This window comes from Neopsephotus bourkii, unplaced genomic scaffold, assembly GCF_033783945.1.
Source record: "Neopsephotus bourkii isolate Nb327-2 ecotype Australia unplaced genomic scaffold, CSIRO-AGI_Nbou_v1 NB_1376, whole genome shotgun sequence".
Taxonomy (NCBI): domain Eukaryota; kingdom Metazoa; phylum Chordata; class Aves; order Psittaciformes; family Psittacidae; genus Neopsephotus; species Neopsephotus bourkii.
Window position 1 is genome coordinate 2,203,582 of NW_026901855.1, and position 18,134 is coordinate 2,221,715.

The 18,134-nt window shown below is 48.3% G+C and overlaps 1 protein-coding gene across 2 annotated transcripts; it reads left to right on the top strand.

Moving 5' to 3' along the window:
* Nucleotides 1-6: 6 nt before the first annotated feature.
* Nucleotides 7-17,817, top strand: DLST (dihydrolipoamide S-succinyltransferase). Of its 2 annotated transcripts, none has more exons than XM_061367393.1 (15): nt 7-138; nt 4,663-4,696; nt 5,995-6,043; nt 7,083-7,138; nt 7,482-7,556; nt 7,933-7,988; nt 8,804-8,915; nt 9,411-9,566; nt 9,854-9,939; nt 10,624-10,721; nt 12,564-12,694; nt 13,434-13,507; nt 14,355-14,438; nt 14,966-15,133; nt 15,607-17,817. In XM_061367393.1, exons 1-15 carry the CDS (start codon nt 70-72, stop codon nt 15,739-15,741), a joined length of 1,383 nt encoding a protein of 460 aa, XP_061223377.1. In that variant the 5' UTR covers nt 7-69; the 3' UTR covers nt 15,742-17,817. The 2 variants fall into 2 exon arrangements, with proteins under 2 accessions (XP_061223377.1, XP_061223379.1); XM_061367395.1 differs by lacking the exon at nt 7-138 and adding an exon at nt 494-882.
* Nucleotides 17,818-18,134: the final 317 nt, after the last annotated feature.

Genomic DNA, 18,134 nt, shown 5'->3' on the forward strand with positions numbered 1-18,134 from the left:
CCCTACGCACTTCCGGCTTGCGCCGGGCCTGCTTCCGGTGTCCGCCCTCCGGCCGCTCCCGCTGCCGCGATGCTGCTGCTTTGGCGGTCCCGCTGCCTCGGCCGGGTGGTGGGCCGCTCGCTGCGCGCCTTCCGGCAGGTACTGCCCGCCGCGGGGACCCGCATCGGCCGCGGGGAGGGAGGAACGAGAGAGGGCGGCGGTTGGGCGGGCGGGGACGGCGGCGCCAAGGACACCGGGACGCGTCCCCCGCTTCACACCACCCCACCCCCCCCTCCCGCCCGCGGAGCACCGCCGCGCCGGGAATACAGACACACAGGGAGGGGCGGCCTGGGCCCGGCGGCGGGGCTGACCCCCGCGAGGGGCCGGGGTGAGCGGCAGTGCCCCTCCCGCGCTCGGCGGCGCCGGGGCATGTGCCTCTACTGCTGCCGCCCCGCCCGGGCAGGGCCCCGCCGCGAAGGGCGTCGGCTCGCCTACGGCACCCGGCAGAGCTGACCGGTTGCGGAGCTGCCCAAAACCGCTGCTCCCGGGCTCCGCCGTCACCGCCTGCCGCTGATGGCTGATTTAATTCTGTGCTCGCTTTTCGAAGCAGGCGTTGAACCGATGCAGTGGCAGTAACCTGTGCTGGTGGAAGCTTGGGCTTGCAGAGTCTAACGGCCAGAGTCTGCTACTTACATCAGCACCGGCGCTCCTGCCGTTTCCTGACTGTTGGTCACATCTTCTATCTAAATACTAAACATACATAGCTCTATGTAGATACGTGTGTAAACGCATACATATGCATACATACATCCACCTACCTACAGGAGGAAGAATATTACTTGTCTTCCATCTGACCAGCTGAAGCCTTACAACATGAGATTTCATTTTGCCCATTGTGTAAATGTAGGTGAGCAAGTGTTGACAGCTAATTGTAATGTTGAACATTTAAGTATGTTATGCTATTCGTAGAACTGTTTTGTGTTAAATGCTTGTCTCTGGGCTCCACAGACAGATACGTCTTTATAAATGTGTGTGTGTATATAGATATATAAAACTGCACTATAAAGCCTTTATATAGTTATATTTTGTTATATAGGTAGATACAAATTGGTTATTGTGCAGTTTAAAACAAGCTTTTTTGAGAGGTATTTTAACAATATTTAACCTGTGTTAGCACTCAGTTGTTCTGTGTAATTATAAAGAATGGATGGAGGAAAGCCAGATGGAGTATTCAAACCTTTTACAAAGCTAGTCTGCAAATCAGGAGGGTATAGCTGAGTGCTACGAAAGGGAGATCATTTTTGTTAATCTGTTAGATGTACTGGAAAAGTTGAGAAGTCAGGATGGTGGTAGTTGCTTTCCATTTGAGTAGGGGTATGGGACGTAAGTTTTGATGAAGGGAGTAATACAGGCTTTCTGGAAGGACAGAAACACCAGAACTTGGCAAACAAAACAAAAATAAAGGTTGAATGGGAGAACAGTGGAGTCAGCAAGAAACAACAGGGGTAGGGAAGGGTTGGCTGGATTTTGATGATCTTGCAAAAGAGAACAAGGGCCTGGATTCATAGATGAGGTAGAAACCATGAATGTGCATCAGCTGTCTACATCTGAGCGTGTAAAACTTGAGGTGGGTGGGGCAGCTGTTGAAGGATAACCCAAAAATGTCCTGAGAACTAGCCTGAAAAAGGATGGTTTGATCAGGAGCTGCACTCAATGCTTGAAGAATCAAGTCATTCTTTTTATCTGGAGAAGAGTTTGTAAAGAACTTTTTCCTCCCTGCTTGATCCTCCCCACATGCTGGAGGAGTTCTTAGCCTGTTGTCTTAGTAACAGTATCCTTTACCAACTCTGCATTGTTATCTCCATCCCATCTTAGCATCTGCCCTGCCAGGCTATATATAATTGTGTTAAAATCCATGGAAGATGTGCAGTTGGTTTGTGTGTGCAGCAGTGGTTTGTGCTCATCATTGTTGCTAAAAACAGGAGCTGATTTGCTTTGAAGAAGCCTGGGCAGGAGAACCGATTGCTCCGTTGCCGGTCAACCAGAGCTGCTCAGCAGTGGGCTTCTGATAGAAATTAACTCCTGTTCCGTTAGTGTCCTTACCTGAAGTGGTCCCTGTTCCCACTGTTGGAGAACAAATCTGTAGGTATACAGGCTGTTGCTTTAGCTGATGCATTACATAATTCATTTCCATGTGTAGTGAACTACTGGAAGGTGACGTATCCTTGAAAGGTGTGGCCTGGGGCGCTGTGTGCCAGGGTCACTTTGACATCAGTTGTAAAAACAATTCTGAGTCAAGTCATGTGCAACATGGGGGAAAAGTTAATCAGTTGGTACATGAGTCACTAGCTAATTAGACCAAGACTTACTTCTCCAAGTGAAGGCTGGCTGTTTAAAGTGACCCAAAGTGCAAATGCTAGCTAGAAAATCTAAATGTGTCCTTTTTCACTGAAGAAGTGCCAAGATCAGGCAGAGGGCAGATTTAGCCAGGTGATACCATGAACAGATGCAATCACAGCAATCCCTTCAGAGAAACAGGGAACAGGAAACAGTGTTGTCAGCCATCTCCCAGAGCTGCAGTGTTCATCTTCAAGGTAACCATAGTTAAGAGATGGACACACAGCAGTTCTGCAGAACAGAAGACAGAGGAGTCTCAGTGTCTTTTACTGGTGGCTTCCTCCACACATTAGAGCTCTTGCCCTCATTTCTTAACCTAAAAGACAGAAGTATAGAGTCATACCAATTTTTTTCCTTAGTTTTGCAGGACTTGTGGAACACAGACTTGGCACCCCTCATGGAACAGAGCTACAGATGTGTTTTCTCACAATAATTTATTTAGGGACAGGCGTTCTAAACTTTTTTAACCTTACACTGAACTGGTCCTGAGCAAATAAAATTGCCTGTTTGTGCTTCAGTCTGAGGCTGATCCTCTTTATTAACAAGTTATTATCTGGGATGCTAGGAATACCTTTAACCACTTTTTTTATAAAACACCCAGGAAAACATCCATGGGCAGACAGGAGCTCAGGTTACTTGATATTTTATCTGTGATTGACTTCATATTGTCTGGGGCACTGTGGAAACTGGAAAGAATTTGGTCAATACAGGTACTAACATATGTGCTGAAGGTTGTGGTGCTTTAGACACTTAGCCAAGCAGAGTTAAGTTGAAGTTTGTTTTACTGATCACAGCTCAGGGCTGGCTCTACACAAACCAGATCAGAGCTAGAAGGGGGGCAGTGCTTCACCAAGATTAAGTGTTCATGATGACTGTGCAGAGTCTGTACAGTGTTCCCTGTTTTCCCTTCCCCAGCCAGACCTGGGGCAGGGGATGCAGTGGGCCCTGGCAGAAGCCAGCTTTTCAGGACTGTCTCTCCGGGATCGTTGGTCCCTGCTGTGTTGGAGCTCCTGAGCTCTGCCAGACCAAGGCTCCTGTAGCAGCAGGTCAGCCCGGCTGCCTGCATCCACAGCACATCTGGTCATAACCTTGTTGAACTGCCCATCTGTCATTGAGTTGACTGTGCATTAAAATTCCAGAAGCCAAATCCATCAGGAAGTTTGGATGATTAAACTGGGAAGGCCAGTTCCAGGCCTGCCAGCAATTTTGATGTATGAAGTGTTCATTAAATGTATTTTTGCATTCGGCATGCACTGTCTGCAGCACTTGGTCCTGTAGACAGTGTGACCAGCTGAAGTATCTCTTTGATTCTTGATCTGTGTGTTGCCTTATCACACACACCTCCACAAATTATTTTGATACTCAAGATCGGTTATATCCCATCCTGCTTGCTCTGATTAAGCTGAAATCAGGGCTTACATGCAAACTTCCCTCCAGACACTGAAGATGTGATGTTTTTACCTCTTAGCTTAGCTGCTGGATAAGGGTGCTTTGACCTGTTGAGCAGCTGCTGTTCCAAGCTGTTGTTCCAAATCATCAACTGCATTTATGTCATGGTTACTGTGATATTTTCCTATAGCTTTTAAAGAGGTCTTAGATTCTCCAGATCTGCTAGTTTGATGCCAGAGAAATGTATGATAACAATAGGGAAAGTAACTGGAATATCTTGAAATGTCTTTTGAGGAATGTTATGCTGAGCTAGGAGTGCAGTCAACGATGGCATGTGCATGAAGTGAAACATTGCCAGAAGGTGGAATTACTGGCTCACTGGGAGCAGTATAAATTTTGCCTTTGAGGGCAGTCCTGGCCTTCTTGAGTTCAAAGGCTCCATAGCCTTAAAACAAACAAACAAACAAAAAACAGGTTCTGCATTCATGACTGCAGGAGCAAACATCATGGGATGTTTTGTCATCCTGTCCAGTAGCTACCCTTGATCTCTCGTTCATAGCAAATTTTAGTGAATTGGTCTTTAGAAATCTGTTCCTTCTTTAAGAGGAAAATGTGCCTGAGAAGGTCAAAACACCTGGAGCCACAACTGAAAGCCAAGTGTATCAGATTTAACATCACTTTGCAGGAAGGAATCCTGGAAGGGAGACAAAGCAAAGAGAAGGATGTAGATTCTCTCGCCATCTCCCACTCTTGCGCTCTATGGTGTGGTAGCATTCCTGCAGTCTGGAGTATGGGAATGATGGGACCTGTCTTATCTGGGTCTTGTGAGAAAACCAAAGTTGTTCCAGGGTGGGTCTGTCTTTTTACAATACTGATAGTTCCTCTTCTCTCTGACAGGGGAACTGCACTCTGGCAAGATGCTCTCTGTCTGGTGAGTCTTACGCTTTTATTTCATTTCAAACTGCCTAGACAAACTAGAGCTGATGATGGAAATGGGTAATAGGTTTGATTGTCAATCATGTAATGAAGAAACAGTTGGTGAAATGAGCCGTGTTTCCATGTGAGTGCCTCCCTTGCTGAATATACATGCTGCCTAATCCATTTGACTCTGGTGAAGACTTCACAGCAGCAGCATGGTGTGTTTCAAGCATTGCAGTGCTTGAAACACATACTGTTGCAGAGCCTAGCTCTCAAATAAACTCCTTTGAAAATGATGGGTGAATGTGAAGTAACATGTCACATCTAGTATGCCTGTGAACTCCTCTTCAGTGCTTAAACTGGATTTTCCCAGAGCTCTGCTTTTTTTTTTCTCCCTAGCTGTACTGTGTTTATAGAACATGACATCACTCACTTCTGATTGCACTTTGAGAAACCAATTTCATCTGCTTACCTTTTCCGCTTTCTAGAGCTCCAGTATCAGCTCGTTAGGAGGGGATGGTGTCAAAATTGTGTAGCTTTTTTAAGAAAATCAAGTGGGGAAATGGTTCCTCCTTCTGGTGTTGTGTGATTGGAGTAACTATGTTCTCCACTTGCTGTGCTGATTCGCTTTAAGATCAGTCTGAAAGACTGCTCAATGCCCTGAAAGAGATAAAGGACAGATCAGTTTGTAATTAAAATTGCAGTGACAGGGCATGTGAGCAGTGTGGGAAAGGGCAGTGGGGTGTGTGAAACCAAGAAGCTGTGCGTGCAAGTACCTGCTCTGGGTTTTGGAAAAGGAAGTCCTTGGGACAGGGGTGGGCAGAGAATAGGGATGATGGTGCTCTGCCCTAAACCCTATATTAAGTTCTTTTTTGACTCCTTCCTCCTGTCCATGCAACTTTGAGGCTTCCTGAGGGTGCCTCATAGGTGACCGGTGCTTTGTTCCTATTAAGAACCCCTTTGTATTAGGATAACTCAGCAGCAACAGGTTTTAGCAGTCCTTCGAAGCTGTTTCCTGGGTTGGTTTGACTGGAGTAGCTGCTGCTTTGTTTGCCCTTTCCAAAGTTATCTTTATTAGCTTTGAGATCAAGATATAACTGTTTTTCCCATCTCTGTGAATCTAGATGAAGGCAAGACTACTGTTCCTGGCAAGCTCTGGGCAGGTTTGAAGGCACTGAGGTGACTATATTGCCCACTTAGTCACAAGCTTCTTTCAGGGTGGGCAGCGGTGTCCTCTGCACTCTTGTACCTGACAAGAACACGCACGGTCTGGATAACATTCCTGTGGGGTAACACCATTTTCATTCACAGGTGTGGCTGGGAGCCAGGGACTGGCTTACACGAACAGCAGGAAGCTTGTGTAAGTATCTCCAGGAAAGCTGTGATGGGGAGAGGCTGGGACTGCTCTAGCCCTGATAAGAACGGGGGGCTGGGAGGCAGAATATGGTTGGCGTTCATAAAATCCCTATGCACATTATAGGAGCTTGGAGCTAGCCCCAAGAAAGTTTAGGGTGTTCAGGTCAGGATCTGTGGTATGCTTAAAGAAAATAAGCTGTGTTTGGAACCAGGTACTGATGCAAGGAAGGGGCAGGAATGAGGTGATTTGTGATAAATGGATCTTTACCCTTTGATTATCTGACTAGAAGTTTTGTTTGCTCTATGGTAGCCTCCTGGTAGAATTTATGTCAGGAGAAGCGGGGTGGTCCAAGGAGCTGTTGTTCATATGGCATGGTTTGCATTGCTGAGGTGGTCTTGTAAAAATGTATTTGAAAAAATAACTTTGAAGCGTATCCATAAAAGCTTACAAAGCTGGTCTGTTTGCACCAAGTACCCTATGTTAGAGGAAATGTTGAAGCACATTTGCTTCACGTTTCTGAATGCGGTGTTGGTAGGTATTAAAAACATCCTTTGAAACGCTTGGGATTGCCAGCTCCCTGTGAAGGGACATGATGGAAAGAAATAGCTGTCTCTGATGTGTTACCATTGGCAATGTATGGTGCTTTCTCTTTTTTTGGAGCAATCTAGCAACTTCTGTAGAGATGACAGTCCTGATGTGGAGGCAAAAAATGGTTATTGTGCTAGTCTTGGGCATAGGGTGGGCTGGCTAGGTCAGTGTTTAAACCACAGGGGTTCTTATGGGTTCTCTCCCCTAAATTATAATTCCATAAATGTTAGTTCTTACAGAGTTTCAGAGAGCACTAGTGATGATAAACTGTAATGTTTCCTTTCACAGTGGGATTGTTGCAGCTTGAACAATAAGTAGGAGTCCTTTGGAACAAATAGATCAGAACTGCTGAGCAGCCTTTCAGATCAGTTAAGCAAATTCTGAGCTTGAGCTTGGTGCGTGCAGCCTGCAAAGAAGCGTGCTTCTCTATTCACATCTTGCTCTTTTTCTGCAGAGTAAATAGCTCCAGTGTCTTCACTGTCCGTTACTTCAGAACCACTGCAGTACGTAGTAAGTAAAAAGTCAGGAGTCAGTGGGATATCTCTTGTGCTGCCTGTTGCTGTCCTGGCAACAGCTGAAGCTCTTCTGTCCTAGGCCCACTGCTCCCCCACCTTGATGGTTGGCTGAGGGTTTATGTTCCAGGGCTCTAAAGACTTTTGTCTGGTGTTCCTGTCACAGTGTGCCTTTCAGTTAGATGGGGGTTTCTTCTCGTGTGTTTAAATGTTACTCAGTATTGAAGCAAAGAGAAGGTCTGTTGACCTACCCCCTCTGCTAGAGTCCTGATGACAAGAGTGAAGCAATGGCATAAGTTTTGAGCTCTGAGTGTGTTCAAGTCTGTCTCTCTCTCCCACAGGGGATGACGTGGTTACGGTGAACACACCAGCCTTTGCAGAGTCAGTCACAGAAGGAGATGTCAGGTGGGAGAAAGGTAAGCAGTTGCCTCTGAAGTTCTCAGCGCTGATGCTGCTGCACTGGACAGATTGTGTTCACTGGCTGATAGCCTGCTCTGTGCCTTTCAGCCTGTGACAAAAGGGGCAGTTAATTGCAGTTCTCCTAAGGAGTAAAGATTGAAGTTGCTATCTCAGTACTTCTCTGTCATAGATGATGTTGGGTGAAAGGTGATGTCTCAACTGGAATTGGACTGACTATGCAGTGTATTGATTGTTTGAGCTGGACTTTTCTTTAGAAGTCACAAAGAACTGAAGTGAGAAAAGTCTGGTTTAGTGGGGGAGGTAGCTGCAGGTTAAGAGCATGGCCAGAGCATGATTCCCTCCTCACAGTGGTCTTTATATCTTATCATTCAGCTGTTGGAGACACAGTGGCAGAAGATGAAGTGGTGTGTGAAATTGAAACAGACAAGGTAACAGTTTTCATAGAATCACAGAATGGTTTGGGTTGGAAAGAAACTTAAAGATCATCTAGTTCTACCCCCCTGCCATGGGCAGGGACACCTTCCACTAGACCAGGTTGCTCAAAGCCACAACTTCTGGACCAAACCTTTTTCTAGTTTCATAATAGGTACTCTGTATGGCTCCTCTAATGCTAAGAGCTCCTAGAGCCTGAAAGCCCTGCCTGTGTCTCCTGCTCCCTTCATGGAGAAAAGCTTTTCTCATCTAGCATGAAAGCTGACTGTGCCTTAAGTGAGAATTCTTTGTCAACTCTTCCTTCCTCATACATTTGATTAAGCATCAGTGGTACTGATATTTGTTGGAGCTGCAGTTCCCCTGCTCCTTCCAATTTTGGTGCTCTGAGCTTTGAAACCTGTTCATGTTTAAACAAAGGAGAAATCTGCAGAGCCCTAGGATGTCTTCACATGGCTGTAAATTTAGCCTTTAAATTTACTCACTCCTTAAAAGAATCTTAAGCTTTGAAGTTCTTGCTGAAACTGCCTGCGAAGTTCTGCTTCCATTGTTGCTGTCAAGAAGGTGCTGACAGCAGGTCAATTCTTGATTGTATGCTGAAGCAGGAAGATCAGGCTGTACATTACACTGCCATCATCTCCTAAAACTTCTATGTATTGGCACAAAATTCTGGTGGAGGGTGTAAAAACTGGTGCAAGACAGAGCCCCTGTCTGTGCCACATAAAATGTGTAACTACACATATTGTCATCTGCTCTTGGGCACTAGTTCTCCATCCAGTGGTTGGGGAAATTTCACTGGTATTCCTTTTTGCAGACATCAGTGCAAGTTCCAGCTCCAGCAGCTGGTGTGATTGAAGCCCTTCTGGTACCTGATGGTGGCAAAGTGGAAGGGGGAACACCTCTGTTCAAACTCAGGAAAACTGGAGGTGAGTCATGCAAGTTACTGCACAGTTCTTCCTGTTTCCACCATTTTTTTTCTTAAGATAGAAACAAGGCATTTAAAGGGATCCTGAGAGACAGTAAATGCTTTCTCCATCTGCATCTGCAGTTGGAAGAAAATACTTCTGTTCTGTTGTCCAAGCATAATTGTAGTCCTTCTGAGGGGGAACTTCCCTTTTGCTCCCTCTGTAGGAGACTGCAACACTAAGCTATAATTAGGTGAGAATTCTCCTGTATAACTCCCTTCTCCATCCTCTTCTCTTTAGCATCCAGTCTCCTGCACAGTGAGGATATCTAGGGTGTCGATGAGTAAAACACTTTCACCATGGGATGCTCTTGTGGTGGCCTCTGTCAATTCAATAGTGCTGAGAACTGTAAAGCACTCTGCCAGAGGGTTAACTTTTATCACATTGGTTGGACTCCGGGACACCTGACAGTGAAAGCCATCATTGCCCTTACCATGGTTCCTTCTTGTCTTTCAGCTGCTCCTGCCAAGGCCAAGCCAGCAGCAGCCCCTCCTCCTCCTGCAGCCCCTGAACCTGTAGCTACAGCTGCTCCTCCTCCTGCTGCAGCACCAATTCCCACTACAATGCCACCAGTGCCGCCTACACCAGCTAAGCCCATCGACAGCAAACCAGGTGAGGCAGCAGCTGTTTTCTCCTGTTTTCAAGCCTCTCTTCCTTAAGGAGCCTATGTAAGGTTAAAGACAGCAAATAGTCTGGCATTTATGGTGAAGCCCCCCCACACTATTGTCCTGCATGCTCCATTTTGAGAGCTCAGCTATGCCTGGAACCTGCCCAGCCCAATTCAAGACTGCTTCCTCACTGTGTTGCTTGAGCAAGGGGCTCAAATGGGCTTTTTGCCTCAGGGCATTTTGTGATAAGCCCTGACTTCCGTTTTTGTCTGATGTGTTCTTTACCCTCAGTGTCTGCGGTGAAGCCGGCTGCAGCCCCTGCGGCAGCCCCTCCTGGGGAGGCAGCGCCCAGCAAAGGTGCCAGATCAGAGCATAGGGTAAGAGCTGTGGGAGTAGTGGCCTGGCCAGTGCTTCTGTTGCTGGGTGACAGTCTGTTCTGGCATAAGCCTTGAGCTACTGCAGATGTGTCCATGTCTACCTGTTCACACCCAGCTCAGTGAGGCTGTGACAGATGGGGAAGTTCTCTACATGAGGGCACCACTTAGTGGGATGGAGGAAGAGACAGGTCCAGTCTGACACAGTCAGAAGTCTTGTCTCGAGCTCTGCTGATCAAGCACAGAAGGCTCTGTGTGATCTGGTTGGTCTGTCCACAAACCCTCAGCAAAGGGCTGAGGCTGCCGCACCTGCTTTGTGCATGGTTAAGAGAACATGGTTGGGTAGCCTGCTTTCTTAGCAGTCTTGCTCTTCTCATGTTAGCCTCATGCTGGAAACCCATGCATGCTTGGAGGTCCTGAGGAACACATAGGTCAGAAGTAGTTACACTGTGATGCATTTCAGCACTGCTTTTCAAATGAACTGTGGGTTGAGCTGGGCAGCTCCATAGTGAAATCGACTCTTCAGCCTGTCATGCTCCTCATGGAGACCTGGAGTGAAAACCTTGGTCCTAGGCATCTATTACTAGTCAACAAAATGGCAAGAACAAAAGTCTTTTGAGTTTCTTGTGCATTATCCCCCTTGGATGAGCTTGAGGCAGCTTCTGCTTATATCTTTTTAATTTTCAGGTGAAAATGAACAGGATGCGCCAGCGTATCGCTCAGCGGCTGAAGGAGGCTCAGAATACTTGTGCCATGCTGACCACTTTCAATGAGATTGATATGAGGTGAGGAGCAGACCTCTTTCCCTTTATGAGTAGAAATAGATGTAGGCAGTCATCTTTACCTAGCAGTCAGGACCTTGCTGATTCTCTTTGGAAAGATTAACAGCCTGTCTTTTGGGACCTCTTTCTTAGGTGTGTACCACTGTCTGTACAGCTTCATCAGGGCCATGCTGGGGTTGTGCTATGAGGGATGCATAGCTTCCTAATGGCCTTTCATTCCTTAGGAGTCATCCACTGATTGTGAAGGCGGCAGTCGGGTTCCTTATCTATGTGCTTCTTGGTTAAGGACTGATGAATGTTGAGCAGAACAGCAGGAGTGACTGGTATCACTTGTGTAGTGGCAGTTAGAAGGCAGCAAGATGTAGCATCTGCTTTCTGCCACCCCACCAGATTACTGGTTTTGGAGGTGGGCATATTTAGGTTCCAGTAAGGTGATTCCCCAGGGCTCATCAGCCTTTCGGGTGAGCATTACATAGGTCTGAGGCCTTTGCTGTCGAATGGTGCAGGTTTCCAGAGGCAGGCTAGCATCCTTCCCCATCCCCTCTGGGCAGGTGGGGGGTCTCCTGACTCAAGTGCTTGCATGGACTGAATGCACTAATGGCTTTGGAGGGTGGGCAGCTTATGTTACAGTGCATTAAGGGGAAATTGTGCCCAAATCAAATTGCCTTGTGAAATCCTATTCTGCTCCTTAAGACAAAACATGTAAATATTTGGGTCTCAGAACAATAAGACTGGCAAAATAGTCTTGATTGGAGGGGAAGTGCTGCAGCTTTATCTCCTCTCAGAGGCTCATTGAGGTGTCACTTTACGCTGGCCTCGGGCTCTCATTGCATCTGGTAATCTGGTTTGGATTGATTGCTGTGAGGTTGACTCGTGAGGACCTGTGCTGGGGCCTTCTGCTTCCCATGGGGGTCAGTGTCTGAAAGAAGGAAGCCATAATGAGCCAGTTTTGTAGCAAACCTCATCCCCATTGCTGCAGTCCTTGTGTCTTGGGAGGCACTAATGTCTTTGGGTGGTAATCCTAGCCCTAAACAAGGTTAGGTGCAGGAAAACAAACACTCTAGACCATGAAGAACCCTGCCCCTAGCTGAAATTGTCTCTTCAAAGATTTGAGGTCTCTAGAGGGGGGAGGGACCATGCAATTCCAAAGCATCTGGTAATAGCCTGGAATAGACAGAGGTTGTAGCCATAGACTTTCTGTAAATGGCCTCAGTTCTGATTAATAAAACAGTGGGGAACCACAATTAGTCTGGTTAAGGGCTGTGGGTGGGCTGGCACCCTCTGCCATAGCATCTGGAAAGATTTCTTTCATGTTCACTCAACTCCCAAAGCCAGAGAGTTGGGTATGGAGGCATCATTGTGCTGGCTGATGCTGGACTTGCATGATAACTGAAGCCCTTTCCCTCAGTCACCATGTGTGTCTTCTCTGCTCTTGGCATTTCCTGATTTTTCACCCTTCTGGGGCTGGCACAGCCACAGCTGCAGTTGCTGCCTGTGGTGCCACACTGCTGTCAGCACTGGTGTCTCCAGAGAATCGGTGGCAATATCAGGCCTAAGCAGGAAATAGGCCATGTCCCATCTTGCTTTTATGCTCAGGAGTGTGGGCCATGCAGGCTAACCCTGTCCTGTTGAGTTTGTGGTCCAGGTCCAGTTCCTGTTAGATCCTTTGGCAGAGGCTTCAGAGCCACCTTCAGCTATGATACTTGAAGGATATTTCAGCACACTGAGGTTTTCTGGTTGTTGGAGGTTTGCAGTCCTCGGGGATGGCAGTGAAATCTATTACAGGGCAAGGGAACAGTGTTTTCTTGGACTCCCTGCTGACCAGTGTTACCATGTGTTTTACAGCAACATCCGGGAGATGAGGGCTATACACAGGGATCCCTTCCTGAAAAAGCACAACCTGAAGCTAGGTTTCATGTCAGCTTTCGTGAAAGCTGCAGCTTTTGCTCTGCAGGACCAGCCCGTTGTGAATGCAGGTGAGTTGCCTGTCTCACCACTGAACATGGCAGAGTGGGGGAAAGCAGGTAACCAACTCCATGGTCAGGCCAGTAGTTTGGACAAGCAAGTCAGATAGACAGGAAAAAGGAGGACAGTCCTCACTGTAGCTGATTTTGCTAAACCCATTTATGTAGGGGGAGCACAGCTTGCCAAGAGGGGCTCTATTGTGTAGGGATTGCCTGGAGTCAGGCTGGGGTCGTGCATGTGCAGCCTGCAGAAGGCAGAGCCAGCAGAGTCTGTTGGTTGGTGCAGAGGTACCTGCTGCAGGTGCAGTGCTGTTCCCGGGAGGTGTCCTCAACACAGAAGAGAATAATCAGGGGGATGTCTGAGGGAGACTGAGGGTGCAGAGCACTCGAACAGACTGCCAAATAGAGTTGTGGAGTCTCCCTGCCTGGAGACATTCACAACCCGCCTGGATGCATTCCTGTGTAACCTGCTGTGGGTGACCCTGCCTTGGACAGGGGTGTTGAACAAGGTGACCTCCAGAGGTCCCTTCCAACCCTGGCAATTCTTGGATTCTGTGGCTGTGTTTCCTTTCTGCCTGTCCTGATATTTCTCCCACAGGCAGTGAGGGCTTGTGCTTCTCTGGAGTTACGTTTAGCTAGACCTAAACATAACTAGAGCTAGACATGAGTTACGTTTTCGTGGCTGCTTCTGGCCTGTTGAGCCCTTGATCTTGGGTGCTGCACGTGTGACACATCTTTTTTCTCCTTCTAGTGATTGATGACACAACCAAAGAGATTGTGTACAGGGACTATGTGGACATCAGTGTTGCTGTAGCAACTCCCCGGGTAGGTACCTTGGCTGCTTTGGCTGTGCTTCCTTTAGCCTCAGGTCTAGGTTGGTCATGTAGTTTGAGCTCTGCTGCAGCAGAAATTTACTGATGAGGCTGATTTTCTAAATGATGCATCTGAGACATTGTGGACTGCTGAGATGGGTTTTGGGAGAAGACGGAGGACCAAGAATACTCTTCCACTGTAGTAGGAGATAAAGTAACAAGGTCAATAAAGATCTCAGTGGCTAATGAGTAGGGCCAAGTTAGGGAAACTCGTTTTATTTCATGGACCGATGAGGATGTGGAATAGACAGTAAAAGCTTTGCATGTCCTGTCCAAAGGCTAATGGTGCTGTGCTGTTCCGCCTTTTCTGTAAATGAAGTTGCTGATTCAGAGATGTTCCTGTCCAGGTAGAGTATGGGATGGAGATGCAGGTACTGAATTAATTAGTTCTTTTGTGAGGCTTTGGCCAGGACTGAAACTGTCACTGCTCCTGAAGTCTAGAGAAGTACCAGCATAAAGGGATTCCACTCTTCTCACAGAGAAAGAGGTGGCAGCTGAATTCTGCCCAGAGCCTCACCTGCCTTTGTGGACATGGAGCTAGATCCAGACAGACCTGATTGATTTTATGGGACAGGCTTACAAGGCAAAGATGAAGTCTCATTTATGGAGTCAGCCCTTGGTGTGTGTCATGCCCAGTTTCCCGGACAGCTGCCAGGGTGCAAGGCAGCTCTGCCAAGTACCTGCTGTGTGCTGAGGAGGAGGCAGGAATGCTGCTGGGCTGAGGCCAGGCTCCTGCCCGGAGCAGTTGTCAGTGTGGCACCACAGTGAATTAGCTGATCATGCACTTTGCTTCTCCGTAGGGTCTTGTGGTCCCTGTCGTTAGGAATGTAGAAAACATGAACTATGCTGACATTGAGCGTGCCATCTACGAGCTGGGAGAGAAGGTAAGGAAAGTTGGAGCTTTTTCTGAAAAGGGTAGAGAGGAATGGGAAGAACTGGGGGGACTGGACAGGCATGAATTGATTCGGTCCCTCTGTTGTCGTCATCTCTCACCTCTGACACACTGACTTGTGCTGTGGGGGGTGATCCAGTTACATCTGTAGCTGTGCCTGTGCCTTACAGGACAGGCCTATTTAGTTGTTGCCCTTCCAGAAGACCGCAAGCTATGCATTAGTGTCTTCATCTCTGTCTTTAGAGGCCGTGGCTGAGCTACCCTGGGGTAGAAGTCTCTGTGTCTGTCTCCTGCAAAAGCAGGAGTTGGAAGGAGAGGATCTTTCCCCAAAGCCAGTAAATATTCAGACCTAACAACAGGATACATTTTCAAGTAATTGGTTCTAGTTTTCAGCTGAACAGATCAATAAGTGAAGCTCTTGCCATCAACATTTATTCCTGGAGAGAGTGAATGTCCAAACCCTCACGCTTCGCCTTCTGTGATTTGTGTGGCTTTCTAAGACTTTACTTTTTCTTCTAGGCACGGAAGAATGAACTGGCCATTGAAGACATGGATGGTGGCACTTTCACGATCAGCAATGGAGGGGTTTTTGGGTCACTCTTTGGGACACCTATCATTAATCCACCCCAGTCTGCCATATTAGGCATGCATGCCATCTTCGACAGGCCTGTGGCTGTGGGAGGCAAGGTAGGTGGAGCTGCACAGGTGTCAGTGAACAGAGAAGGCTCAATGGAGTAAGGACTGTAGCCCCCATGCTTTTTCTAGGGGGTTGGTGTCAACTTCTAGAAGGCTTTACTGTGAATGAGGTGCAGAAACTAATGGATGTAGGGCAGCTTTGCTGGCACAAGTACTTGCCTGAGGTGTGCAGGGTGTGCTTGTCCTGTCTGTGGTGGGGAGAACTGGATACTCTGCTTAGGTGTGAGGAGGATGCTGTAGCCTTTGTGACAGAGAACAGCTCCAGAAAGGGACCTAGTCTTGTATGCTGTGGACCCAGCCTGGGTGATGGTCAGTGCCTGGGTGAGTGAGTGGATAAGTAATCCTGCCAAGCAGGATACATCCAAGAGGGTCTGAGCCCTGGATTCAGGGTAGGAAAAAGCCTGTGGAGGGCTTCGTGCCTGCGGTAGGGCTGAGCTCACTGATGTCTAATTCCTCCCTTTCAGATCGAGGTGCGGCCCATGATGTACGTGGCACTGACGTATGATCACCGGCTCATTGATGGCAGAGAGGCAGTGACTTTCCTGCGCAAGATCAAGGCAGCGGTGGAGGATCCCCGCGTGCTGCTGCTCGACCTGTAGAGCAGCCTCACCCCCACACAACCCACCCAGGGCAGGGCCGCAGCACTGGCAAGGCCAACGCAGGGCATTCAGGAACTGGCAGGGGTCATTCCAGTCTCCCTCCCTCCGCTGTGATCGGAGCTGTCCCAGAGGGAATTGTGGGGATAGCTCCTACCTCCTTTCCTATTTTGTTTAGCAAAAGTTCATTTTCTCATGAGGGTTGCTATGCAGTGGGCCGACCGCTGTTTGGCACTGCCTTTCCAGAGCTGTCTGTATGGCATCCTCTCCCTCACAGCACCAAACTCTCACCTCTGGCTTGTCCTGTACCACTGGAAACTGCTTGCTGCTGCTGTGCTAGGGTACCCTTCCCTGCCACTCCAAGGTGGGTTCAGCTTTATTTCCTAGCACTGAGGTTCCTGGGAGGGAGAGGAGAGGAAAGGCTAATCTTATGTCCCTGTTTTGCTTTAAAGTATTTCACACTCATCTGCCTTGCAAGGGCAGTCTGGGGACCTGCAGGCTGCTTGCAGCAGAGGGTTTGATCAGAGCAGGGCTTGAGGTAGGTGTCGTGCCTCTGGCAGTGCCCTCTGCAGACAGGCACGCAGTGGTGGCAGCTCCCCTGTTTTCCCTTGGAGATTGATTGTCTCTCTCCAGCCCAGTCACTGTGTCGTGAATGTTCATGTCCAGGTGGGCAGAGCCCATGACCTCTGTGGAGGTAGCACTGTTCCCTGCGGGGGGACAACCCTTTCACCATTACATGCCTGACACGGGGGTAAGAACCAGCCCCCAGCAGCTGTCCTTGAATCACAGCTCACTGATGGTGGATCCGACTGCTGGCTTCCTGCGTGCAAGGGCTTGGCCTGCTACCAGCACAGAAAGCGCTGGGGAGGGCCAGGGCTTTAACTGTAATGTATATCCCAGCCCAAAGATGCTGGTCTGGGGGGAGGGGGGCAGTCCTTAATCTGATAGCGCACACATGTATGGGCGACGGAGGGGGTTGCTAGTGCCTGCAGTCTATTACTCTTACCCTCTACACAGAACTTGTAACTAAAATATTTAACACAGCGGATTTTAAATGAAATAAAACTGGGCAATGACTGCGAGGTGGGGTGTGTTTGGAGGGCGGTGGTGTGAGCAGCAGCTCCTGGGTGAGGGGCATCAGCTGCATCCCTAGTGTGATGGAAGAAGCGTGTTACCTGGTGGTGTGAGAAAAGAGGAAATTGGAGCTGGGCCCATCACTAGTGGTACTCAATTGAGGCTTCTGTGGCTGTGAACTCTACTGTCTTCAAACCCTCTTTGGCACAGAATTGGCTCTTCCCAGCATAGATGAGGTTTTCAGAGCTGGAAATCATCCTTGGTCTAGCAACAGAACTGTTACAGATTGTTAGGAAATCCCAGTGTTTGCTAAGTAGCATGGTGGCCAAGAGGGAGACCTGGGACAGGCTCTTTAAAGTGCAGGTGTGGAGCCAGGTTGTTTTTTCCCTGCTACAACGGGAGAGTTGTAAATCATGCAAGGGGTGAAAAAGGCTGTTTGGGTTGCAGAGGGAGGAAGGAGGGAATATCTTAAGAACTAAAGCAAAAGCTGTCTGTGGTGCTGAGAGTGTTTCCCCAAGGAGTTGTCCCTGTTGGAACAGTATGAAATTGTTCCTGGATCATAGCAGGGTTTTTCCAGCTCTGACATGAACTTTGGAGGGTGGTTTGCCCTTCCCAGCTACGAGTGAAGAAAGCAGCCCCTTGTAACAGAAAATGATTGCACTCACAGCTGGCAAGCTGGCCAAAGGGAGAACAGTGCCTAGGACTGGTTCCTGCATCTTCCTAGCAGCTATGGACTGTGTGTGGAGCCAGCTTTTCTCTGATTGTCCCTGGTTGAGGTAGAAGGTTGGGAGGAGAGGAAAAACCCTTTGCCTGTGCTGAAAAGGAAGGACAAAGACTCTAGATGCTCTTGCATGAATGAATGGAGTGAAAGAGAAGGTTCTGATTAAGAACGCCCAGCCCTCCATGCTGGTTTAGGATACAGAGGGCCCGTTCTGACTTTGCACATGAGCCTGGGGAAGGGCAATGCCTGTATTCTGTCTGGAGCTGCAATAAATGAGGTCGTTACCCAGAGAGTATATGTACAGTCGAGCTCTTAAAATGATGCAGCCTAACAAACAGCTTTATTTACTCTGCAATGCTGGGGCTTGCTTGCTGTAGGAGGGTCATACAGCTGCTGTGCTTCATGGGTTTTGGCCTTTCTGGGTGGCACTGATGGCACTGTGTTGTAAGGAGCCAGGTGTGTCTTCTCCTGCTGGATCTCCCCTGAATCACAGGATGAGGTGGCTGGTGGCCAAAGGTGCAGGTTTGCTGCTCGAGGGTTCGGCCACTGCATGCTGCATTAGAGAGGGGAGGCCCCAGGCTTAGCTGCGCCTGCTGAGGCC

Coding starts and splice junctions, on each gene's coding strand:
- DLST (XM_061367393.1), top strand. CDS start 70: ATGCTGCTGCTTTGGCGGTCCCGCTGCCTCGGCCGGGTGGTGGGCCGC. Junction 9,567..9,853: donor GCCCATCGACAGCAAACCAG/GTGAGGCAGCAG, acceptor CTTTACCCTCAG/TGTCTGCGGTGAAGCCGGCT. Junction 13,508..14,354: donor TTGCTGTAGCAACTCCCCGG/GTAGGTACCTTG, acceptor GCTTCTCCGTAG/GGTCTTGTGGTCCCTGTCGT.